The sequence below is a fragment of the Mya arenaria genome, chromosome 2, assembly GCF_026914265.1.
Source record: "Mya arenaria isolate MELC-2E11 chromosome 2, ASM2691426v1".
Classification (NCBI taxonomy): domain Eukaryota; kingdom Metazoa; phylum Mollusca; class Bivalvia; order Myida; family Myidae; genus Mya; species Mya arenaria.
The window spans coordinates 10,932,975-10,959,742 of NC_069123.1; the positions used below are offsets into that span (position 1 = coordinate 10,932,975).

Genomic DNA, 26,768 nt, shown 5'->3' on the forward strand with positions numbered 1-26,768 from the left:
GTTTAACACTTTAGAGGTACATCCATCTGTAGCCCGGTATTTAAAAAACGATCAGACTTTGTATCAAATGTCCATCTTTAATCCCCTTCCCTTTTAAGCATATAGATGGGTGAGCGCTAAAATGTTATATAATCTACGCAATTCACTTAGAACCATTTGGCTTTTATTGACCATTTTTGACACTGATGTGCATTAGCTATTGCCATTTGTATAAAGTTCTATCCAGTTTAAGAAAATAACATTTCAAATGACTATTTGCTCAAATTTTATTTCAGTACTCTTCTAGATATGTCCAAGCCCCCGAATGACCGAGATCAGAAACTCGAGCGTCTGCTGCTATGGATATCAAATTGTGTGCAGCTGCTCCTCTTCCTGAAGCACACTTTCCAACTACCGGAAGTGCCACTACCGGAACGAGCCTCCGAGGGTGCGCGCGCAGACCGGAAGTCTCGCAAGGACGAGAACGCGAAACACGCGCTAGGGCAGCTAGTGACGGGTCTTGAGGAAATCATCATGTTCTGTTTTCAGCAGAGTGTCTATACAATCACAAAGGTATTTCTTTTAAGGCGTTTTTTTGTGTACAATCAGTCAAAATCTTTAAAAAGGTGAAAGTGGTCTAGTGGTGAAGGGGTTCACATCTCATCCAACATGTTATGGATTCAATGTCTACCAAGGGAACGATCATTTAGCCTGTCCAACGTGACACCTTGTGGCATTTCATCAATAATCATAGCAGCAAGTTTATATTTTCAACAATAAAACTATGCTGTTTAAAATTTTCTAGGTACATGCACAAAAAGACAAAACGTCATTCATATCAGCTTTAAGGCCAAAGAAATTGGCTTGGTTAGGGTTAAATCCTTTTAAAAAACAGGTAGGGTGCGTAGTTTGTTTGTTTTTTATATAATTTTTGTGTAAGAACGTTATTTGAGGATGGTGTTCAATTAATCTTTACGTAATCTGTAAAGCTTTAAAGGTTTTAAACTACATATTAAAACACACAGGGGCAGGGTGCGTTGTTGTGACAAAGCCATTTGACCACGCTCACCCCCCTTTTTCCAAAAAAATCCAGGCTTATAAACATTTATGGAGGAACTGTTACTAATGATAACTTACAAAAAAAAAGAATTTTTACTCTATCAGCTTCATTATCTTTGTGTTTCATCACACACTTAGATATAAAAAAAACTGCCTGAAAACGGTATGGTCGGTGACTGTTTTTAGGCCTAAGCTTAAGTGTTAATTTTTTTTACTAAAACTTAACCTCAACAAGGGACATTACGGGAATCAATGCAATACAAAGAGTTCATTTAATATGTTTAACATCGAACAAAAATGTAAAATGTCCCGTATTCATTGATATTTTACGCGGAATACAGCCTTTTATAGAATGCACTGAGCCTTCAAAAGAAATGCACTCTGCTAACAATAGAAACGTAATTAGTCGTGCACGGGACAATTAAACGTGCAATTAATCCTTTTCATGGTCTTAAACAGGAAATAAGCAAATGCCAATCTCTTTTACAATCACCAGTAGAAGCGAATAAACTTTCATTACCGTTGTTTTACTTAAGTTTCGCATTTTCACTTACATATTAAGCTTGCTTTTGAACATGTTATGAGACGAATGTGTTTTGTATACCATTTTTAAATCAATAAATGAATGAAACTTCGTTATTCTTAGACACACAATATTGCCAACCAACTCAGGAAATGTTTACTTCCATGTGGATTTTTTGTGATCGGCAGCAGCCAACTGTATAAAACTGGTTTGGTTAATTTTAGTCAAGTGTTTATTAATTTGTCCGCTTTTTATCCAAAAAATGTTGACCAATCAAATTGTTTGCATGTCAAAACTAACCGAAAGATAACCTATTGATAACGTATCAAGTTTAAAACAATGAGCTGCAGGTGTCCGTTGTCTGTCAACAATTAGTTTTGAACGACTCTCCTCTTGAATCACGTTGTCAATTTCAATCAAACCTCACAGGATTTATCCTTGGGTGGTCCTATTTCAAAACTATTAAGACAATCGTTTAAAGATATTTTTCAGAAACTGATGGCCCAAGTTTAAAGTAACATCGCACGAATTATCCATACATGACCCTTATTCCAGGCCCAGAGGCTATTTTTCCTAATGTGAGTTCTTAATCGTCCCATGGGCCTTATTTTCACCTTGATCTACATGGGCCTTATTTTCACCTTGATCTACATGGGCCTTATTTTCACCTTAATCTACATGGGCCTTATTTTCACCTTAATCTACATGGGCCTTATTTTCACCTTAATCTACATGGGCCTTATTTTCACCTTAATCTACATGGGCCTTATTTTCACCTTAATCTACATGGGCCTTATTTTCACCTTGATCTACATGGGCCTTATTTTCACCTTAATCTACATGGGCCTTATTTTCACCTTAATCTACATGGGCCTTATTTTCACCTTAATCTACATGGGCCTTATTTTCACCTTGATCTACATGGGCCTTATTTTCACCTTGATCTACATGGGCCTTATTTTCACCTTAATCTACATGGGCCTTATTTTCACCTTAATCTACATGGGCCTTATTTTCACCTTAATCAACATGGGCCTTATTTTCACCTTTATCTACATGGGCCTTATTTTCACTTTAATCTACATGGGCCTTATTTTCACCTTAATCTACATGGGCCTTATTTTCACCTTAATCTACATGGGCCTTATTTTCACCTTAATCTATATGGGCCTTATTTTCACCTTAATCTACATGGGCCTTATTTTCACCTTAATCTACATGGGCCTTATTTTCACCTTAATCTACATGGGCCTTATTTTCACCTTAATCTACATGGGCCTTATTTTCACCTTAATCTACATGGGCCTTATTTTCACCTTAATCTACATGGGCCTTATTTTCACCTTAATCTACATGGGCCTTATTTCGTTTTGCAGGCCCTTCATCCCGTTCTTCCAGCGCTCCTTAACAGCAATCCCTTCAGTGACGGTAACTCGGAGACGTGCTCCATGGAGGACGTAGTGCGCATGCTCGAGGCGCTGGCGGAAGTGACGCACGTGACCATGTTGCACGAAAGCATCACGCGCCAACTATTCACCTACCTCTTCTTTTTTACTAACACGAATGTGTTCAACAAACTGATAGTCGAGGGTATGTTTAAACTACAATCAGTTCAGTGTATTTTAAAGCTGCACCCTCACAGATTGACAGTTTTGACATTTGTTTTGTATTGTTTTGTTCCAGATTCAGCTGATTTTGGTATCAATGCCTTCAAGTCAGTCATATAAGATAGCTTACAATAGAACAGATCTCAGTTGTTCGAGAAACGGCCGAAGATTTCAATTTTCTTAAAGCGTTTGAAACGTTTTTAGCCAGGAAACATCAATTTTAGACCATATATAAGAAAAACTGCGATCTAATCTTTAGTCAACCATTGTTTACTAAACAATTACACAAAAATTGGCTCATTCCAAGACAAAAAGAAATATTAAAAAGGTTGTCAAAACGGTCAATCTGTGAGAGTGCAGCTTTAATAATGTTTTATCATTCCAAATGTATCTTTATCATTATATTTTTAATTTTAAATACAGTATTGTCATTTCTCATAAAGTTTAGTTCAGTTTAAGAGTTATTCCTTTTAAGATACTTGATAGATTACTACCTCGTTCCAACGACGTATAATGTCGTGGCCACGACTTTGAGATAGCTAGGTCGTGGGAACGAGATAGTTAATTGTTGCTACAACCTAGCGAAGACTTGGGCCCGAGATTAAAAACATCTCGCATGTCATTATGATGCCACCGTAATTAAATGGTATGACGATCTTCAAACTTTCATTGTTGTTGTTTTTCTCCTTTAAGAGTCCGGGACTGAGTTCTACAACTGGCAGAGCGGAGTTCGCCTGCGCGCCAATCTGGGTCAGCTGGAGGACTGGGCGACACAGAACGGCCTCGAGGATGAGTTTGGGCAGATGTTCGAGCTTTTGCTCGCGGTCACTGAGTTGCTTGCAACCTCCCGCAATACGCTTGTTAAGGTAATGATAGGGTGGGGTTTGGGAGGGTAAAGATATTCAGTATCTATTACCGACCTAGCACCAGTAACAAAGTCACTACCACAGCCACCACTGTCAACTTTGGAAACAGCGTAATGGAAAACAAAAACAACATTTTTCCCATTACTACTACAACAACTTATACCAACACCACCAACATGACAACATCATCATTAGCGCTTCTGTTATCTACACAACACGTTAACCAGAATCACCATCAACATAAGGAACAACATTATCGTTTCTTCAACCAGTTTTCCATAACTCGTCTTACAACAATTTTAACGTTTACACAGGTTCCAGAAATACATTTAATTATCTTTAATCACTATATTAATATTATTATCTTTTCAAGAGTATCATATTTTCGAATTGCATGTTATTTCGCCATGATAATGTTGGAATAATAACAGAAATGACTTTTATGTGGAAATTTCAAAAAGAAAACAAATATAATTCACGAAAGATGCTATATTTGAATTTTCCATTCCTTTTTATATGTTCTGATTTTTGCCTCAAGGATGCACATCAGGGAAATAATTTAGATAATGAAACAAGAGACTCGTAAACAAAATTCAAAACAAAAATTAAACTATTATACAAAGCACCCCCTCCGCCTTGAAAGTTTAATATTTATTGCAATATAAGAGAGAAAAAGGTAATATTAAACGCCAGAAACATTAGGGGACCCCAAACTCCCCTGCCAACACATAAACCAAATAAATTTCGGTTCAATGGGAGGGGCGCAAGTCAAATGGTTACGCCCCAAAGTTACGAACGTCAAATCCCGGACCTGCCCCTGCAAAGCACCAACATTACCAACATACTACATAACAGGTGAACAAATTGCTTATTTTCACCATGCGCGTATGCGAAACAAATGTAGCAACCTCAACGCTGACCTCTTTTACAATCACTGAATGCAAAGTCCTTCATGTGCATGTGGCGCTGATATTGAAGACGACGAACACTTTTCATTCCAGTGCAGCAGATATATGACAGAACGTAAATGAATGTTTAGGGATACGCATGATTTCCATCCACTTAATATCGCCACATTATTGTTTGTCTTCGACAACCTTCCTGATGAACAAAGTTCAACAATATATGTAGAATACAAATCGATTTTCATAATATCTGTCTTTCCAGTGTAAATTTAAAAAAGGAGGTAACAGTGACAAACTTTCATTTTCCCCGTCCCTTTTTGTGGTTGCATACAAGCATTTAAACTACGTCGAATCTTAATCAAACTAAGTTTATGTTAATGCCATTAGTTTACTAATTAAATATCAATACTTAATTTTTCTAAACGTAGCCGTTTATATCTTAGTGATTATATATTTATTTCATTTGCGATTTCTTTTTAATGATATGATATTTTGACATAAAAGGCTGAGCCGATTTCCATTAACGTTGTAAAAACTTGTGTTCCAACTCTTTTGTATATTTAAATGCTGAAATATTTGCATTCGAACGTGTTTAATGTCAACTTGTTTATATGCAATAAAATATTATTAAATCAAAAATCAGGGTAAATAAAAAAACTTTCAAAAAATTGTTTTAACTTTGAATCAAAATCGGAGTATTTAATTAGAGTCTTTATTTGAATGTCGACTGTAGTGTGTCAATGTATTATTTACTGTTGGGTCATGCATTTTTTATAACAATTGCCGCTAACAAGCTTATTTTCCCACATTGACATGTGAGTTTTAAAAAAAGTATCTTGGCTTGTTATTCTTGAATAAGAAAAAGGAAATGATTACTTTGAGGCGTATTTCATTGACTTAAATACGCATTTCCCTTGAATGGTTCTATATAAACAAAAGGTTAATAGATCTTTATATTGAAAAGTTCACTTGGAACGAACACGACACAAAGGACTTGGTTGCCCAGACAACACCCTCCACATGCCCTCAATCGTCATCGAGGCCTCCTCTTAATTGAATACTGTTAAATCTAGTTTTTAAAGGGCCTACTTCACGTTGTATAGGGTCAAACATCGAAATACAGTATTGCAATGTGAACAAATGCTTGTAACAATGATAAAATATAAAAAAAAGTTAAAATAAAGTTTTGAATAATTCAAAATATGACCTAATATAGTCTATTTTGCCGAAAAGCGTTTAAAACCCTATTGGAACTTGTCTGAACTAAAGCTTGGAAAAACAAAATTCTGTTAAAAAGAGGCGCAATTTGGTGACATACCTGAAAGAAGTAGACTAACTAAATTTAAACAAAGTATGAATAAAATGTTGCCAAAATAAAATTTGTTCAAGAATTCGTTTAATCTCGTATGGATTATAAGACATCCATCTAAGTACCGCAATCTGTATCTTGTAGTACCAATGGGCGATGATGAAGACGCACTACGCCCCTCTGACGTCACGGCAGCTGTATCACGTGATATCACACTACCAACTAGGACGCCCCGCCCCTCTCGCTTGGCAACCAAATGCGGACGAGATGGAAGCCGTCATAGAAGAAAGTAAGCCTAATTACTCTGTGGTGTGGCGGATCCGTGGTCTAGTGGTAACACACTTGACTGTCAATCCAGGGGTCGCAGGCTCGATTCCCCGCCGCACCACTTAAATACTAATCGTCTTCCAGTGGGGACGATAAATGCGGACCCGTGTGACAGTGCTATACACTGGTGCACAATAAAGAACCGGGGTAGCTCTAACTAGGGTTACATTCTGTCTGTTCAGTTTGCTACAAAAACCTAAAATGACTAACAATTTTATCGGAGCACTCGCCAAATGCCGAATGGGCAAGGCCCGAGTGCAAATATAATAAATTTACCCCCCCCCCCCGCACACACACACACACTGTGGTCTGTGCTAAAGTCTAATTTGTGGTTTGTGGTTTAATGGAACGTGCCTCACGATATAAATACCTAGTTGGATCATGGGCTGGGCGCTGTCCCAGAGCTGTCAGCATGTTTGACTGTTCATAGTTGAGATAAAATCGATGTGGTGTGATATCATGGTATGCCATTTATATTTTTCTTGCGTATTTAAAGATCAGATCGTAGATTTTCATATATTAAGTATAAAAATCTGCGATCTGATTTTTTTCAGCAGTCTTATATACCCAGTTTCCACGCAAAAACTGGCTCGTTCCAGGACAAAAAATAAAAAAAAATTGTCAAAACGTTTAATCTGTGAGAGTGCAGCTTTAAATCGAATACGATTTTTATTGAAACCACCGACATTGACCATCCTCTGTTACGTTGTTTCAGCCCTAGATCCTATACCCCTGTCCGCACACCCACCGTTCGCCCTCCCGGACAACTGCGGGGCGGTGGACCTGGTCCGCTCACCGGAAGACGCCTCCTTCTGGAACACGCTTCGACGCCTCAAGTCCCTCTACGGCGCCGTGGAAGGTATGCTCTCATCTGGCTTGTCTTTTAACGAAGGTTGTAAATGTTATATAGATAAGTATGACGGATCTCTCACTGGCACCGGATTTTCAAACTCAAATTATTATTTTTTTTAAATTAAAAAAATATGACTCCAAACTAAAATTACAATGCCAGAAAGGTGAAAAATGACATTGTAATTTTTAGTTTGGAATGATACAAATTTGTTTGATTTAAAAAAAAAATGGAAATCTGGTGCTAGTGGGTTCTCCACTTGTTGTTTATAGCTACAATGTTTGCAATAATAGCACGATAACTAGAGTGGACTTTCAAATAATCTCCTTTCGACATAATGTTATTCTTGTTGTTTTTCCCCAGTGTACAAAAATCACATTTTTTTTCATTTTTTTCTCCGCGGCAGATGACAGCGACAGTGGGTTTAGCATTAGTAACACACCACGTGGTTCCAATATTGCAACCAATGGTGAACCGTTTTACAACCAAGAGGTTATTCCGACCAATCAAAATTCAGCAAACAACACACGTGACGACAAAAGTCAAGAAAGTGAACCTACCTACGCAGTAGTACAAAAGTCTAAAGTAAAACTTCCGGTAAAAAGGAATGGTATGAATTTATGGTCATACAAAGTTCCAAAACCTGGATCAGGTGTTTGTCAGTGTACTGAAAATTCTGATAATGATGACGTCACGCGGAATTCGCTGACGTCAGACTTGATGAGTGAGGAGAGACGTGAAAACGTTGAATCATCCGATTCATCCAGAGAACATGACAAAAATGAATTCATTGCAACCGCCCTGTCACGTTCCCTGAAGTTGAACATCAAGCCAATATGCAAAACAGAGAACAAAGAAAAAAACGTGACGCCAAGATACGTAAAAAATAAACATGCTAGTGGAAATGTGGCGGACTGTTCGGCAAGAACGTTGCCAAAATCACTGCAGATGCGAAACCGAAGTAACAGCATCGGGGCGCACTCGAAAAAGCCACATGACGCATCGAAACAAACCCTAAGTTTTAGCGTAGAGGATTTACCTGTTAAAATGTTGCGTCACAAACCTAGTGCGTCGTTTGAAGAGGCGATAGAACGTGGCTATACCTCAGACACCGTTCATGTAAAAAGTGCGAGTATTTCAGAAGACGAATTTTCCCACACAAAACCTTCTGTGATTTCTTCTTCTTTGAGTTTGAACAAATCTGTGAAACCAGTGATTGTTCCCCGTAGTCATTTAGTACGTCGACACAAGTCGTTAGTGACGTCGACGTCAAATTCAGTTTCTAGTGACGAGGTTTTCGTAGATGAAGTTGATATTGACAACTTGTACCAAAGTCACAGTGGAAGTATCCCGTTCCAAACATTGCCTAACAAACTCTCGTCATTCAAACCAATATCTACCTCAAAAGATAGCATGGTGAATCCAAAAAAACTCAAAACAAATACTCAGAAAATAATGGCTGTCAGCTTTGACGCCAATTCACGAAGATCGTCTATAGAACTCACGAAAGACGAACTATTTCTTCACGACGCTGATATCAATCTTGAATATGCAGACGACAATGTGAACGTGCGGGAGACAGACGACAATTCTAGTGATATAGAAGAAATGTTGGATAGTGAAGTGAATGAGGAATATTCTGGGGAATTATTTACGGAAGTTAATGAACAAACCTTAGCGGACCTCAAGCGGCACGGGAGCTCCCTCAATGTTGCGCCTTCCTGTGAAACCAGTCCGAGGATGTTTAATCAGCCTTGTAAGTAACTGTTTGGTGCAAGGGAGGCTACCTTAATTCGAATAATTATATCGTTCATATCGTTCATAAATGCAGAAATCAGATTTGGTACGTCAATATTCAATGTATTTTAAGATTTTTTATGTGCACATGTTTGCAAATATAATGCAAGCAATGTTGTAATCATGAGGCATAATTCGGGTATTCATTTCGTAAGGATGTCTGCCTCCACCCAAGAAATCCGTGTTTGGGAGCATTTCTTCTGTGTACTGGTTTCTACCAAAGGAACACATCATGGATTGATTTATAAGTAAATCGGTGTTAATAAATAAAATATCAATTGTCTGTCCGTATGGTTGCAGACGTGAAAGTAAGCGAGGTTGTGGGCGTTGACGAGGACCGGAACCAGATGTCACCCTGCCCTCTCTACACCGTTCGCCTCGAGAAACACCATGGCGGCCTGGGACTCTCTCTTGTGGACGGCCTTGTATGTTGTGCATGATCAGTATCATTATGAATATGACAATATTCAACATTCATTGGTACTTATGCTGTCATCATAAACATGTAACCATCATCATCATCATCATCATCATCATCATCATCATCATCATCATCATCATCATCAGTGGTATCAGTTGTAAAAGTAGCAGCAATAGAAATGTTTCTCTTTTTATCGTATTTTTTGTAAGATCAATAGCTTCGGTTCTTCGAGTTGTGACAAGGAAGCTTACAGTAAAGATACCGATGATAAAAAAATGGTTCCATAGATGACAATGCAGTCTTATTTCAGCTTTTTGTTGATATGCCTTTCTATTTGCATCATTTGTTTAGAACTAACCTTATTTCCAGCATACATCCCTGCGACTGGCGGGTATCTATATCCGGCGGATCCAGGAAGACAGCCCGGCCGCACAGACCGGATGCCTGCTGGTCGGTGACCGAATCCTCGCCGTGGATGGACGGAGCGTCATTGGTGCTGATTACCAAAGGTTTGTTCTCAAAAACATATTTTCTTGTCTGTTTTTACGTCGTTCTTTGTTAGAGAAATAAGTTCAGGTATTATCACAGCCTTGGTGTCTTTGTCGGCGGTGTTGTTGGTGTCGGTGGCGTTGTTGGAGTCGGCGAAGTTGTTTGTGTCGGCGAAGTTGTTTGTGTCAGTGGCGCTGTTGGTGTCGGCGGAGTTGTTGGTGTCGGTGGCGTTGTTGGTGTCGGCGAAGTTGTTGGTGTCGGTGGCGTTGTTGGTGTCGGGGGAGTTCCTGGTGTCGGCGGAGTTGTTGGTGTCGGTTGAGTTGTTTGTGTCGGCGGCGTTTCTGGTGTCGGCGGAGTTGTTGGTGTCGGCGGAGTTGTTGGGGCGGCGGTGGTGTTGGTGTCGGCGGCGTTGTTGGTGTCGGCGGAGTTGTTGGTGTCGGTGGCGTTGTTGGTGTCGGCGGAGTTGTTGGTGTCGGAGGCGTTTCTGGTGTCGGCGTAATTGCTGGTGTCGGCGGAGTTGTTGGTGTCGGTGGCATTTCTGGTGTCGGCGAAGTTGTTTTTGTCGCCGGAGGTGTTGGTGTTGGTGGCGTTGTTCGTGTCGGCGGAGTTGTTTGGTGTCGGCGGAGTTGTTGGTGTCGGCGGAGATGTTGGTGTCGGCGGCGTTCTGGTATCGGCTGAGTTGTTGGTGTCGGTGGCGTTGTTGGTGCCTTGGTGTCGGCGGAGTTGTTGGTGTCGGCGGCGTTGTTGGTGTCGGCGGCGTTGTTGTTGTCGGTTGCGTTGTTAGTGTCGGCGGAGTTGTTGGTGTCGGCGAAAGTGTTGGTGTCGGCGGAGATGTTGGTGTCGGCGGAGGTGTTGGCGGAGGTGTTGGTGTCGGCGGAGATGTTGGTGTCGGCGGAGTTGTTGGTGTCGGCGGAGATGTTGGTGTCGGCGGAGGAGTTGGTGTCGGCGTAGGTGTTGGTGTCGGCGGAGTTGTTGGTGTCGGCGGAGATGTTGGTGTCGGCGGAGTTGTTGTTGTCGGTGGCGTTTTTTGTGTCGGCGGTGTTGTTGGTGTCGGCGGCGTTTTTGGTGTCGGCGGCGTTTTTGGTGTTGGCGGCGTTGTTGGTGTCGGCGGCGTTGTTGGTGTCGACGGAGTTTTGGGTGTCGGCGGCGTTGTTAGTGTTGGCGGCGTTGTTGGTGTAGGCGGTGTTGTTTGTTCCCGCGGCCTAGTTGGTCTAGGTGGTATTGTTGGTGCCGGTTGTGTCGGCGGAGTTGTTGGTGTCGTCGGTGTTGTTGAAATCAGCTTGCAAAGATTATACATGTGGCAAAACTTGGTCAGAAACGTTAAAAAGACTCATGTGAAACTTGGTACACATGTTGCAAGAGACAACGCACACATATATAAAAAGGCCCATACATCTTGCTAAATGATTGTCTAGTTAAGTCCGTTGTCAGATGAGCATTGAAGTGTGCTCTTTTAAACTCGTCAATTGTTTCTTATTCTAAAAAAGTCCAGGAATTACCATTTCATTGTTGTCGACATTGACAGCAGTGTATATACCTTTCCAAAGACATACTACGCACATACAGCCGAACCCCGTTGGCTCGCACAACCATGGACCGGCGAAAATACCTAGAGCCTCGCAAAATTCCAGACAAGCGTGAATGTTTGTCTTCAGGTCGAGCCAACAAGAAAATCGCGCCAATCGAGTTCGAGTCAACGGGTTCCGACCGTACTAAGAAATGTCAATTAGATCCGGCTAAAGTATTTGTTGAGATACATGTATGCCCCTAGGCCGAATTAGAAAGATGGACGAGCGTTAGCATCCGATGTTGGTGTTCTTGATTGTGTGTTTTTATATTCCATCTTTACCAACTGCAAATAATATGCAGCGAGGCTGCTGACTGTTAATGCATCTGTGAAATATGTGACTGCTGAAATAAATCCGCTGCTACTCTATTAATAAAACCAAGCATTTAAAAACAAACTTTTTTGCATTTTGGTTACATATCAAAGGATTGTCCAAACAATGTAGCTATACCTTTTGAACGACTGGAATCGACTTGTGTTTGGTTGGGTGTATGCGTTAGGCAGTGTTGAACGTGTTTCTGGTTTCAAATATAGACATTCTTGAATACTTGCAATAACTGTACCATTTTTTTCTTCAGCACGATGACTGCCATCAAAGAAGCAGACGACACTCTTACTCTACTCATTGCTAGAGGGAACGAGTCGATGGCTGACAAAGTTTCCGTTTCCCAAGTCTAATGCTATTTCGGATAGGGCAACATTTCGGACAAAATCAGAAAATGTGTTCAAACCTTTGTATATCTCACAATGACTATCAATATGATTAAATGATGTTATTTTCATATTATTAAATAAAAATAGAGCATGTACAAAGCCGAATTACAACTCATTGGTAGATGTGTAATGGCTGTTGTTTAACAACATTACATTATACTACTCTTGGTCCAAAGTTGATTTCCTAAGTTTAGCTGATTCGTAGAAAATTCGTTGAAAATGTAGACAACTACTAGCTCAATAGTATTAATCTGTGATATTAGATCTAATGAATTAACAAATTTGTCGAAGAAATAAAAACTAATTACAATGTTGCCTTCAGTGTTTTTCTGTATCATGTTCGTGTGGTTCTCGATTAGAGCTTAATAATTGACTTCGAGAACGTATGTCCCTTTTTCCTGTCTACTTTATAACTCTTAAACAGCTGGCCGTTTTTCGAACTAATGTGGCACAAATGATTACCACACCAAGCCAACGTACACAGCGCATACTCCAGTCACATAGCAATAAGGTCAAGGTCAATCTTAGAGGTCAAATATCAGATATGCATGTTAGTGTCCGCTTTTTAACTTTTAAACCCATGCATGACTGGAAAATGGCCCTTGAAATGATCAGAATTGCTGTTGTAGCCAAGTCAAAAGTTATAGTCTAAGAGAGACAACTTTTTAAAGTTACATTTGTGCTTTGTTCTACACTCCATTGCCTTTGCAAAAGAAGTGAAAATCACAGTTTAAGAGGGTTTATTTGTTTATATCTCTATTGGTCAAAGACGAGGTTCCGTCTTTCGTGCGTTCGCTTGTACAAAGTCGTCTGTGCATTATTTGTTCAAGTCATGCGCACAATGGTAAAACTGGCCACGTCCCGGGGTACAAAAGTTTCCTTTATATTTGTATAGGAAAAAATGAACCCTTTGAAAATATTCTTGTATTAAACCGCTAGGCCCAACCCTTGACAATTTTTATGTAGCATCATATAGTGTTCCTCTACCAAGATTGCTCAAATTATGCAACTATGGTCAAAACGGGCCCTGCCCCTGAGGTCACAAGTTTCCAATATATTTTTTTAAGAAAACCTTTCACTATTTTCGTGGCTCAAACCACAAGGCCCAGACCTTTGATATTTGTCATGAACATACTTGTCCGGAGTTTTGAATTAATGACCCTACCGTATCCCCTGGAATGTTAAAGGGAGATTTGGGGGCCTGACAGGGACGATTACCCTCCTCAGCGGATTCTAGATGTACGTGTAAGCCGAAAAAATGGTTGTGTAGCAACAGTGAACGACTTAAGCGCTAGTTTAGCGTCCTGTTGTTGGTTTTTTTTTCTCTTATTTCAAGTTCGTCTGTTGTTGATTTTTTTCAAGTAAAAAAAAAAGGTTGAAGAACGGTATTATGCTAGACTTCGTGCCGTTGATTTCGAGGTCGGCGTGTAAACACTCTAATCTTGACTATAATTCAAAAAAACCTTCAAGATCTTCAATTGATATTTGGTACAAGTGTAGCCACAGAATACACATGTAAAGCAAGACCCTTAACTCAGACCTTCATAATTGGTGAGTGATACCCGTTTTTCGACTGAAGAAAACTGACGATTGTTGGCGTTCGTTCCGGCGGGCACTCGCGTTTAAGATTTCAAAATTAGGGCTGCTCCGTCGGGCACTCGCGTTTAAGATTTCAAAATTAGGGCTGTTCCGTCGGGCACTCGCGTTTAAGATTTCAAAATTAGGGCTGTTCTGTCGGGCACTCGCGTTTAAGATTTCAAAATTAGCGCTGCTCCGTCGGGCATTCCCGTTTATGATTTCAAAATTAATGCATTGCAAAAAGATATGTACAATAATATCAAAGAATTATTTTATTTTTCAGTGAATATCATTAAAGAACAAGATAGTTATACTTAACAATATATCACAGACTTGACTATCAAGAAAGTATTAATAAAATAAAAATGTAACAAAACGATAGACTAATTATACGTAAAAACAAAAAATTAAAACTATTTGTAAAAAACAAATGAAAACTTTGCAAACATCAATCAGTAAAATGCATAATATAGAACCAAAAAACAGTGGAAAGACACTTATACTTTTTCATCACAGATGCATTTACTGTATATAACACTGCATACATCTAGTTAAACTAATATACAACTGTCCTATCAGCCAACTCAACAAAGTTGAACTGTTTTCGTTTGGAATACTGGAATGTTTGGAACTATAAATAAATATATAAATAAATCAACCTCTAAACCTTTCAGGTATCAATTTAAATGTAGTGGTATGAAAGACAGTTCCCATATAGGGCAGATGAACTAAACTGTCTACACTGGTACTTATAATCTTCTTCTTCGCTATTTTTTATGCCAGAGCTACAACAGCTGGAAACAAGGCACCTTTCACTTACGGCGATGACTTTTCTTTTATTATTAATTTTGTTGCAAGAAGTGCGGATGTTTCGCTATTTTCATCCCCCTTTCGTTTGCATGTTTCAGCAAGCGATTCAGAATTATTTGCTTAAAAATGTTTTTCTCTGGTTGTAATACTTTGTGTATCCATTGTTCTGGTGTTCTATTACTATCGGGATACAAGATGTTGATTTTAAAATGTCATCAAAAGAGAATGTTCTCTTTGTGTAGAATGCGTGAAACTATTTGTTTAGTTTGATTATCAACATTTTTTCCAATGAAATGACTTGTCATCTGTTTATTAATGACATCACTTCCGAAATTTTCAACTTTACAGAATATGTATATTCACTTCCAGCAGTGTCCATAGTAGTGGCATTCTCATCGGTTTCAAATTTAACAGTGTCACTCACAGTGTTTCCTACTTTTCAACAACTTTTTCTGACTCCGTAAGTTCAGGCTTATTAACTTTAGGTATCACAGGTTTAATCTTGTAATGATATAATGATATCGCCTTCCAGTGGAATTTGTCTTTTGTCATAAAGCCGAACCGTAATTTCTTCGCCAGCATTATTAATAGCAGTAAACTTCTTCATCTTATCTTTGTTTTTGTTTTCTTTCATAGTCCCGCACATTTACTCGTACAGTCTCGCCATGTCCAGCAAGATGGTGTATACGTTGTTTTTTCTAGTGTTTATTCCAGCCAGTTTCTCCCATCCTACTTCCATCTTTAAACTTCACGACAATGATATCTTAACTGTAAAAAATTCAGATGGTTTAAGACCTATATACATATTTCCAGTATCATAGATTAAATCTTATTTATTCTTTTTAGTGTCAGACTTACATATCATGAGTGTTAATATACATGTATTACATTTTCTGAAAATAGCTGTATTTTATTTTAGATCATCTCCGCTATTTTTATACTTTATTGATTACGTTACAGAAAGTGCAGTTCATTGAATGCATACGTAGAGTTTATCGTTTCACATAACAGACATGTTTGTATTGAGTTACTTATACAAATTCATAATTGTCCTTCAAAAATGAGAATTGCATATCATTTCTTTTTCGGTTTCAGAATACTCGATGCAATTTTTTACTTGCTCAATCACATCAGCGTTATCCTTTGATTATCATAATTTATTCCAAGATCTGCAGAATTATTTTCTGCATCGTTGTCCGTATGTCCATCTCCCGAATTTTCAGTTTTTACAATTCGTCCTCCTGTATTTCGTCTTGAGTGACAGTAATATTTAACTTCTTTATCAACGGTTGAGAATCACCTTCCTTTTTATATAAATCAAAGAACGCTTCCTTGTATTTTCTCTTGTAAAAGGGCACAATAGGCAGTGGGCATCCTTGTTTTATTTTGAGAAGCCTGTCTAATAATTCACTGCGTATTTGTTCAACTGGGTCAATGGGTACTACATGTTCTGGGGCACGCAAAGGTTCTGGGTCCTCACAATAAGGTCGGACCGGTCTGATTTTTCGATGCCACTTCCCTCCAGGATGTCCACGAACGCTTATTGCGACACCACCGTTAGTCGATGAAAATTTGTTGAAGTCCCATGAAGAAAGATGTTCGTATTTTTTTGTATTAACATGGATTTTATCGCACACTCCTCGGGCATGCAAGTGATGAAAAATCTACAGTCTTCGGTTGTCAAGCGTTGTCCATTTGTTGCTTCCCTGTTTCTTGATGACCGTTATGGTTGGCAACCTGTCGTATGACAATTTACCTTCAATAATGTCGTCAAGTGTTTCACCGATAAGTTCGCCTCTATGTCTACCTGTAAACGTATTGCTGATGTTATTCTGACTATAGAAAATCTCCGACGGTTTTAGATTCATTTTCTTTCTTTAATACAATCAACACAAAGCTCATTGTTCACCGATTTCTCTTTTTTAAATGAATAAAGTATTTGTTATAGTAATGTTCTTGTTTGATACTTTTTTGCTTACTATTCCACACTTAAAACTTTTACATAGAACGTATTTTTCAAAAACGTAAATCGAAAGTAGGCATTTCCAATGAAATGTTTAGATTAAGAATAACGTTGTTTTCTTAACATACATGAGTATACACTATACGTTTACATATGATAGTTTCGTATTGTTTTACATGAACGACTTAATCAAACATATTTCAACACTAATACTGATCAATATACTTTATCCAAAAAAAACATACCAAGCAATTTCATGATTTATTTGTTTTTCATGAAAAGGAACCATATGACATGTGTGTGTGTTTACATTTAACCCAGCAGGAATATCTTCATTATCTGAAATGCACTTCACAAACGTCAATTTAAAATGTTTTCAATCAATGAACAATTATAGAAATAAATAGTTTGATTCCCTCTTATCGTGTATGCATGACAAAAAAACACTGAAAATATTTTGCTTTTAAATGATGTCATAGTGGCAACACACATTATAATTCTCATGAAAGTCATAATCGCTGTCAGATCTGGATGATTCATTGCCTGATGAGTCTGTGTCTGATTCTGACGATGATTCTGTTTCGGATTCTGACAGAAAGTCAGAGTGTTCTTCTTCAATATGCTTGTAGTTGAACATACACGCAGTGTTTGCCCTTTGTGTTTCGGCACAGTCTAAATCCTCATAGTAGTTAAATCTTTCACCGATTCTATCATCTTCATCAAATTCTGGACCACTATCGTCATCAAAATCTGGGTCATGGTAAATGTCTCTATCGCATATTATTAAACGATTACTGTTTTTTTTCCTAACCACCATTGTGTTGCTAGTATCACTGGACAAATCACTATTGCTGTCTGAATCAGGTATGCTATCTAAAGATGTATCGGTATCTAAATCAGCATCGGTATCTGAAGAGTTGTTGTTGAAAAGATTGCGAAGTGCATAATTATTCTGGCTTTCATCACTATCGCTTTCAATATCGTCTGGGTAATCTATTTCCTTAGCGTCGCTATCAGAATCTTTAACATCAACATTAAAGTCATGTTTAGGACAGGTTTGTACCATTTCACCTTCTCCGGGCACCTTAGTAATACTTTCCATGAGCTCTTCGTCAGATTCTTCATAGTCATACTCATATTTATGCCTGTGTTGGCTGAACACTCTGGATGCTCTGTAACTGTTTCCGGCCCAATAATTTTCAAAACGTACCCTTTTAGAAAGTATATAATCGGTAAACGGTGATTTTTTACACCCGAATGTATCTTCATGTGATCTTTTACCCGACAGTATTGAAGGTAATGGTTGTTCCTGTCGAACCTTTAGGAGACGTTTTGCCATTTCCACGGCCATGGATGGTAGTACACATGAACCAGTAAAAGTTGAAGACATTTCCTTAAAGCGGTCAGTGGATACATTTGGTGCATCCACGACTGTTGAAGAGGTGGATAGGCGTATTGGAAACTTTACATCTGATGCACATTGCACATCTGTCACGGATATAGACTTTACGTTATCAACAGAAGATGTTGAAGAAAAGGTTGTAGCAGTTGTTTCTAACGGTGTTTCTGATTTGTCGGGAGTTTTAGGCTGCACGCATTTAGGAACGACTGGTGTGATTCTCCGAACCCACTCCCCGCCAGGAAAACCCCGAACAGAGATAGCCACACCACCATTATTTGAGGTAAATTTCCTTCCGTGTTGCAACGAGTATTCCACAACATTCACATCAATCTCCTTGCACATTCCATGGGCCTCTAAACGGTGAAATATCCATAGTCTACGGTTGTCTAAAGTAAACCATTTATTGCCACCCGGTTTCTTTGTAACCGATATTGGAGGAAACTGATGTACCTTTATGTTACCTTTAATTATATCATCCAATGTGTCTCCAATACGATTATCTTTAAATCTTCCGGGTGCTGAAAATGAATAGCTTATATTATTCTGGCTAAAGAAAATTTCCGAAGGTTTAAGTAGCATTATGTGCTGATTTTGTTTATTTTCACATGTACTGGGCAATCGGAGTATTAAGTGCAATCGAATTGTAAAGTTATCGATTGCCATTTTCTGAAATCGTTATCAAGAAGGTAAAGTTGATCATGATAGGAGTGTACACTCGTATACATGTTTCATGTACATGCTTGTGTAGAAAACATTATTGCTTTATCACATGGTGTTGCCTGATAAGCAAAATTATTGTTATTTTAAAAGCGTTAATATTCAGTATCGCACATTTCATTCTTGAAAGTTCAATTGTATCAGTTTAAGGAATGACCAGCACAAAATTGGATTTGCCCAAACCACAAAACCTTCAATAAGTAAAGTTTTATGTCGTTATATAAGATTCAATATTTAGCAATTATAATTAAGCTGTCTTTTCATACAAAATGTTTTGATATTTGCGAATTTAAGGACAAACGGTTTTTATCAGATTTTTGCCAAAATATATTATTGATCTGATTGTCTTGGACATTTCGACATAAATCATGTTCATATTGTCGAAATTCATACTTAAAACATGCGAGTATAATCATCAAAGCTGTGAAAAAATATACATTTGTGCTCCTTAATTACACCAAAACATAGTGTTTATAATAACCCCCCTCCCCTGCCTTCGACTTTGGTATCTTGGAAAGCCCTAAAAACTCAGACAACCAGAGAACACTGTCAAATAACTGTCACTGCGTTTAACGTCCCTCCCGGAGGATGGTAAATATGTTGGTGGTAAAGCAAGAAATCCAACCTGCGTTACCTTGGTTCACAGGCAAATTTCTTAGCACTAGACTTAAACTCCCCCGTCACTTTAGTTGAAGGTTAACCAATATTCATAAATGCATTCCGCTAAAATTGATTTACGTCAAAGCACAGTACACCGCACATTGAAGAAAGAGTCAGAATAAAACTTCTATTTTCTATTACATTTTATGACGTCTACCAACGATTCGTGGCTGTAATATGGCTTGTGTGTCTTGTGTCTCTCGTTCAGTGTCTTTGGGCTCTACCCTTCTACCTTTAAACAGGGCTTATATTTGAGAGTTGAAGAATTGTATTTTGGGTTTGTTCCTGTACTTCCTTCTTTGTTTAATTTCCCCCACCGTATCCCCCGTTTGGTGTTAAAAGGGGATATAGGGGCACAAAGGGTAAATTGTCTCTCATCATTGGAAAATGTGTATACTTCAGTGTAACAAAAATGAGCTACTCAAACGATAAGAGAGAAGTAATGCAGACAATAACAGTTAAATGGAGGTCGACCAGGTTCTACTGGTCCATGATGCAACGAATTTTAGTTCCAAAGAATGGCCGGTAATCCAAATAATTGATCTCAGTAAAATGATCATTTGGATAAGCAATCGTATGCTATAAGTTTGCATACTGTACACAGCTGGCCTCTGTGGAATATCTGGGCAGTTGAAGTTTCGAAGAAAAGAGTCTTAGTACGGTTTTTAGATGACCATGGTTTCGTTGTTGACGTCGTTGGAGTGCAAAAGCTTTAAACAAGACCATAACTAAACCAACTTATTAAAAATTTCCACTAGAACTTTGTACACATGTTTTCGAGACAATATTCAGACCTGTTGCAAGCCCAATTACTCTGACCTGTTAACTGTTGAGTTATGCCTCTTTTACGACTGTAAAATAACTGATGCGCGTTGGCGTTCACTCTGCCTGCCAATCTCAATAAAAATTCAAAACAAGGACAATTGAAGAAGTTCTCTATAACAACATTGTTTTGTTTTTTTATTTATTCGTCAGCAAAAACAGAATTAGATATTAATATTTAACAACATATTTCAGATTTTACTTTATGACAGCATCAAATTAGCAAAATAAAACTACAGCAAAACCGATACATATATCTTTGTAAAAACAAAACAAACGAACTTTATACAACAGTGTTGTAGGCAAAAGATTTGTATGGTCTTTATTGGGAATGAGTATTATTACTCTCTTTTTTCGAATATTCGAATACCGATTTTGACGTTCGAATAACAAACGTTTGATTGAATATTCGATTATTCAAATATTCGTTAGCATACCTAATATAAATGCAAATTAACTATTTGAAAAATAATATTTGCATAATATAGAACCAACGAATCAGTAGAAAGAATTTCATAGATTTTATGTCAGAGTTAGAGCAACATATACTATTAATAACACTGCACACATCTTGTGAAACTCCTACAAAACTGTTCAACCAACCATTAGAACTCAACAAAATTTCAACTGCAAGATTTGTCCCTGTAATTTTCCTTGTTTTATTTACCTCACTGTATCCCCCGAGTTGTGTTAGACGGGGGAATTCGATGGCCTTAAGGAGATATTAACTTTCATCAAAGGATAAGGTGTACACTTAAAAGATGGTTGTGTAACAACAACGAAGGACATCTAAAACGCTACTCAAACGTTAAGAGACGGGAATTGCAGGCAGTCTAGAATAAGTGTAGACCGCGAAGTGCACAGCACATTAGTTCAGTTAACATGATGCAACAAATTATGCTCAATGCTCGGATTTTGGTATCAATGAATAGCCGATAATCCTAATGATTGTTCTCAGAAAAATGACCATGTCGATAAGCTATTATATGCTAGAAGTTCGGACTGTACACAACATGCCATTGTTACTTATATAAGCACTTTAAGTTCCGAAGAAAAGAGTCACTTAAAATCACTACAAGATATTCCACTGACACTTGGTTCACATGTCTTCGGTGACAAAAAGTACATGTGTAGCAAGGCCCATAACTCTGACATTAGCTGTTGAATACTAATTGTTGAATTATGCCCCTTTTTACTGTAAAAATATTGACCAGCGTTTGAGTTCCTTCTGTAGAGCACTATCAGTTTATATATTAGGGGATTTAAAGGAGTTATAGACCATAACATTGATTTTTGTAAACGGATTACAAAACAAATAGATAATAATAGTTTACAACACTATACAGATTTAACGTGAAGAAAGCATCAGCAAAATAAAACAGTAACAAAAAAGGAATACTATAATTATTTTATGTACTTCAAATAAAATTAAAAATATTGATAAATAAATTGATGTTAGCACTTGGCAGACACGAATACTTAAAATGCGTAATATAAAACCAAAGAATCAGTAGAGATGTCTATCTAATTTCATAACAGAGACAAAATAGCACATACTGTAAATAATACTGCTTACATCTACTTAAACTCATACAAAACTGTTGAACAAACCATAAGAAGTCAACAAGGTCTTCATTGGAAAATACTCAGCAAGCAGAAATAGTTCACGTTTAACAATATTAGATAATGTATGTTTTGCACTATAATCAACCAACCAATTATGCATGCGTTAATGTTATGTTAATGAAATTCAGTGCTCATAGAGTTCTCATAAAAATAACTGTTTACACCACTGACACTCACACTATTCCTCTTAAGATTGATCGTTTGATAAACGATGTTATTAGCACTGCTATTTTGGGATGCCAGTTCTATCACAGCTGGGAGCACGGAGATAAAACGTTCCTTTCACTATCGGCCATGCTTTTTCTTTAATTATTTGTTGCAAGTAGCCCTGTTGTTTCATAATCATTTCCATCCTCCTTTCTGTTGCATGTTTCACCAAGCGATTCCGAATACTTCCATTAAAATTGCTTTTCTCTGATTTTAAGACTTTGTGTATCCATTGTTGCGGTGTTCTATTAATAACTTCCATAATACCAGACGTTGATTTGAAAATGTCATCAAAGTGAAAGTCCTTTTTGTGTGCAAAGCGTCCAGCTGATTGTTCAGTTTTATTATTGTTTTTATTAAAACGTGGTAGTTCATCAGTTTCAATTCCAACAGTGTCCCTCACAGTAGCTTTTACTTTTTCCACATCTGTCTAAACTCCGTATGTTCAGGCTCTCCAACTTTAAGTATAACACGTTTAATCTTGTAATGTCATCGCTTCTGTTTTTATATAGCCGTTCCGTACCTTCGTCGCCAGCTCCTTTAACAGCAGTAAACTTTCTCTTGGTTTTACAATCAAGACGTCCATAGTCTCGCACATTTACTCGTACAGTCTCGCATACACAATGTCCAGCAAGATGGTGTATTATCCATAGTCTTCTGTTATCCAAACTAACCCACTTGTTTGCTTCTGGATGTTTTGTGACCTCAATAGTTTCTATTATTTCATCGAGTGTTTTTTTTCCAATCAAATATTTCATCTAGAGTTTCTCCGATTCTCTTTTCATTTCTCAATCTTACACTAATGCTATCTTGACTGTAAAATATTTCAGATGGTTTAAGATCTATAAACATATTTCCAATATAATAGATAACATCTTATTTATTCTTTCAAGTGTCGAACTTAATAATTATGAGTGTCAATATACATGCAGTATATTTTCTGAAAATAGCTGTAGTTCATATCTACGCAATGCATATACTTAATTAACTGATCACATTACAGAAAGTGCAGTTCGATCAATGCACATGTTTATCGTTTAATGAAACAGAATTGTTTCGAATGAGTTACTTTTGCAAATTTATAAATACCCTTCGAAAATAAGAATTGCATATCATTTCTTTATCGGTGTCACTATGTTCCATTCTGGTTTGTACTTGCTCAATCCCAATAGGCAGTGGGCATCCTTGTTTTATTTTGAAAAGCCTGTTTAATAATTCACTGCGTATTTGTTCAACTGGGTCTATGGGTTCTACCTGTTCTGTGACACGTAAAGGTTCTGGGTCCTCACATTTAGGTCGAACAGGACTAATTTTCTTATGCCACTTCCCTCCAGGGTTTCGTCGAGTGATAATAGTGATCCCGTTGCTATTTGTGAATTTCCTCCTGTCCCATGAAGAAAGATTTTCATACTCTCTAGTATTAACATAAATTTTATCGCATAACCCTTGCGCCTGCAAGTGATGAAAAATCCAAAGCCTTCGGTTGTCAAGCGTTGTCCATTTGTTGCTTCCCGATCGCTTGGTGACCGTTATTGTAGGTAAACTGTCGTATGATAATCTACCTTCAATGATTCTGTCAAGCGTATCACCGATGTATGTGCCTTTATGTCCACTTGTAAAGACGTTATTAATGCTATCCTGACTATAAAATATCTCCGATGGTTTTAGATACATGTTTTCTTTTTCGATGACATTATGCACAATGCTACTTGTTACTTGCTCAATCCCATCAGTGTTTTGGTTTCGTTTGATTATCATGCTTTCTCCAACATCTCCATAATTTCTACCATTTTCTTCACCGTTCTCCATATGTCCATCTCCCGAATTGTCAGTATCATCATTTTTGTCTTCTTGTATTTCGTCTTGAGTGACAGTAATATTTAACTTCTTTATCAACGGTTGAGAATCACCTTTTTTGTCATTTAAATCAAAGAACGCTTCCTTGTATTTTCTCTTGTGAAAGGGCACAATAGGCAGTGGGCATCCTTGTTTTATTTTGAAAAGCCTGTTTAATAATTCACTGCGTATTTGTTCAACTGGGTCTATGGGTTCTACGTGTTCTGTGACACGTAAAGGTTCTGGGTCCTCACAATACGGTCGAACAGGACTGATTTTTCGATGCCACTTCCCCCCAGGGTTTCTTCGAGTGATAATAGTGATCCCGTCGCTATTTGTGAATTTCTTCCTGTCCCATGAAGAAAGATTTTCATACTCTCTTGTATTAACATAAATTTTATCGCATAACCTCTGCGCCTGCAAGTGATGAAAAATCCAAAGCCTTCGGTTGTCAAGCGTTGTCCATTTGTTGCTTCCCGGTCGCTTGGTGACCGTTATTGTAGGTAAACTGTCGTATGATAATCTACCTTCAATGATTCTGTCAAGTGTATCACCGATGTATGTGCCTTTATGCCCACTTGTAAAGACGTTATTAATGCTATCCTGACTATAAAATATCTCCGATGGTTTTAGATACATGGTTTCTGTAATACAATCAACACACGCTCATTTTTTTCTCTTTTTGTTAATAGATTAAACAAATATTATTCATATAATCCATGTTTGAAACATTTTCTGCAATATATACTACACTAACAGCTGTTATATAGAACGTATTTTTGAAAAACGTAAAACGAAAGTAGGGTTTTCCGCTGAAACATTTGTTTTAAAAATAACTTTTTCTCGCTAAAGAAACATGATTTTTTATCTTCATTTCTACATAAAAAATATACACTGTAAAGTTTACAAATGTTCTACACAAACGACGGTATCAGATTTTGAAAGATAACCAACATCATTGAACACCAATATTTCTCAATGAACTGTACCTACCCGACAAAGAAACCATACCAAGTAACTTAATTTCATATCAATTTCATGAAAAAGGTACAAGATAATCGAGCACGGTTATCCATATAACCGACCACGATATATATATTCTATATATGTAATGTATCAAACTCTATGAACGTCAACTTAATCATTGTATCGTTTTCTTTTTGGTATATATATATATATATATATATATATATATATATATATATATATATATATATATATATATATATATATAAAGCAGGCTTATCTTGTATGCATGTTAGAAATACTGTAAACGTTTTGCTTTTAAATGATGTCGTAGTGGCAACACACATTATAATTCTCATGTCGAAAGTCACACTCGCTGTCGTTTGATAAGTATGTTCCTAATTCTGACGATGATTCTGTTTCTGATTCTGACGGAACGTCAGAGTTTTCTGCTCCAGAAAAGTTTTCGTCAGGTTCTTCTTCCTTAACGACATGCGGTGCGGTGAGAATCATTCCGAGTTTTTCTTTAGGAACGCGCTCTTTAGTCTTTTCCGAAATGTGTTCGCTACTCGGTACATTATCTTTTATACATGCCTTCTCTTTAGCGGCCTCAGATAATAGGATAGCACGCGATTTCTTAGAACTATTTTCATTGTCGAAATCTTCAGGAAATTCCACATGATTTCCATCATCAACATATGCAATGTTGTTTTCATATCCGTACGTGTACATGCGGCCATTGTATAAACCCTCTCTTTCAATACTTACTAGATCCTCGTAGTAGTTAAATCTTTCACCGATTCTTTTATATTCATCGTATTCTTGTTCACTCTCGTCATCAAGATCTGAGTCATCGTAAATGTCTCTATCGCATATTATCAACCGATAGCTGTATGTCTTATTATTAAATATATCACTAATTACCATTTGGTCGTCAGAATCACTGGGCAAATCATTGTAGCTGTCTGAATCATTGTCGCTGTCTTCATGGCACATTGTCAACCGATTACTGTATGCTTTATTATTTAATATATCACTAATTACCATTTGGTCGTCAGAATCACTAGGCAAATCATTGTTGCTGTCTGAATCAGTATCGCTGTCTTCATCGGTGTCTGAAAAGTTGTTGTTAAAAACATTCTGAATTGCATAGTCATTCTGGCTGTCATCACTATCGCTGTCAGCATCTTCTGGGTAATCTATTTCCTTAGCGTCACTATCTGAATCTATAATATCAACATTTTTGTCATGTTTTGGACAGGTTTGTACCATCTCGCCTTCTTCGGTCACCTTAGTTACACTTTCCATGAGCTCTTCGTCAGATTCTTCATATCCTTCATCTCCTTCATCAGTAGAAAAATCTTCCCATTTGCCATTTGCCCATTGCCCTTTGTACTTCAAAAGAGGTCGCCTTCTAAAGCGTGGTCTAGAACTAGGCCCATGATGGCTGAAGATTCTGGAAGCTCTGTAATGATTGTTTGCATAATAATGTTCAAAATGTACCTTTTTCGGCAGCATGCCATCGGTAAACAGTGAGCTTTTACAACCGAATGCATATTTATATGATCTTTAACATGACAGTATTTCAGGAAAGCAGTTTTCATGTCGAAGATTTATGAGACGTTTTTGCATTTCCATGGCCATGCTGGATGGTAGTGCAGCTGGACCGGCTGTCGTCTTCATGGTGCCTTTAGCGGATAGAGTGGATGCATTTACGATTGTCGACGAGTTGGCTACGCGTGTTGGCAACTTAACACCTGATACAAAA

The 26,768-nt window shown here is 37.7% G+C and overlaps 2 protein-coding genes across 4 annotated transcripts in view; one reads left to right on the forward strand and one right to left on the reverse strand.

Moving 5' to 3' along the window:
- LOC128246683 (ras-interacting protein 1-like) overlaps positions 1-12,698 on the forward strand; it is a 29,861-nt gene extending 17,163 nt beyond the window's left edge. For all 3 annotated transcript variants that reach the window (XM_052965028.1, XM_052965019.1, XM_052965038.1), the window contains 9 exons: positions 276-552; positions 2,938-3,151; positions 3,862-4,034; positions 6,393-6,537; positions 7,291-7,434; positions 7,832-9,181; positions 9,523-9,647; positions 10,013-10,152; positions 12,278-12,698. In XM_052965028.1, the coding sequence (XP_052820988.1) occupies positions 276-552; positions 2,938-3,151; positions 3,862-4,034; positions 6,393-6,537; positions 7,291-7,434; positions 7,832-9,181; positions 9,523-9,647; positions 10,013-10,152; positions 12,278-12,377 (2,668 nt within the window). In that variant the 3' untranslated portion in view covers positions 12,378-12,698. The remainder of the gene's footprint in view (positions 1-275; positions 553-2,937; positions 3,152-3,861; positions 4,035-6,392; positions 6,538-7,290; positions 7,435-7,831; positions 9,182-9,522; positions 9,648-10,012; positions 10,153-12,277) is intronic.
- A 1,552-nt stretch (positions 12,699-14,250) lies between these two features.
- On the reverse strand, positions 14,251-18,755 carry LOC128211495 (uncharacterized). The gene has a single exon (XM_052916354.1). It carries the CDS (start codon positions 18,743-18,745, stop codon positions 17,228-17,230), a length of 1,518 nt encoding a protein of 505 aa, XP_052772314.1. The 5' UTR covers positions 18,746-18,755; the 3' UTR covers positions 14,251-17,227.
- Positions 18,756-26,768: the final 8,013 nt, after the last annotated feature.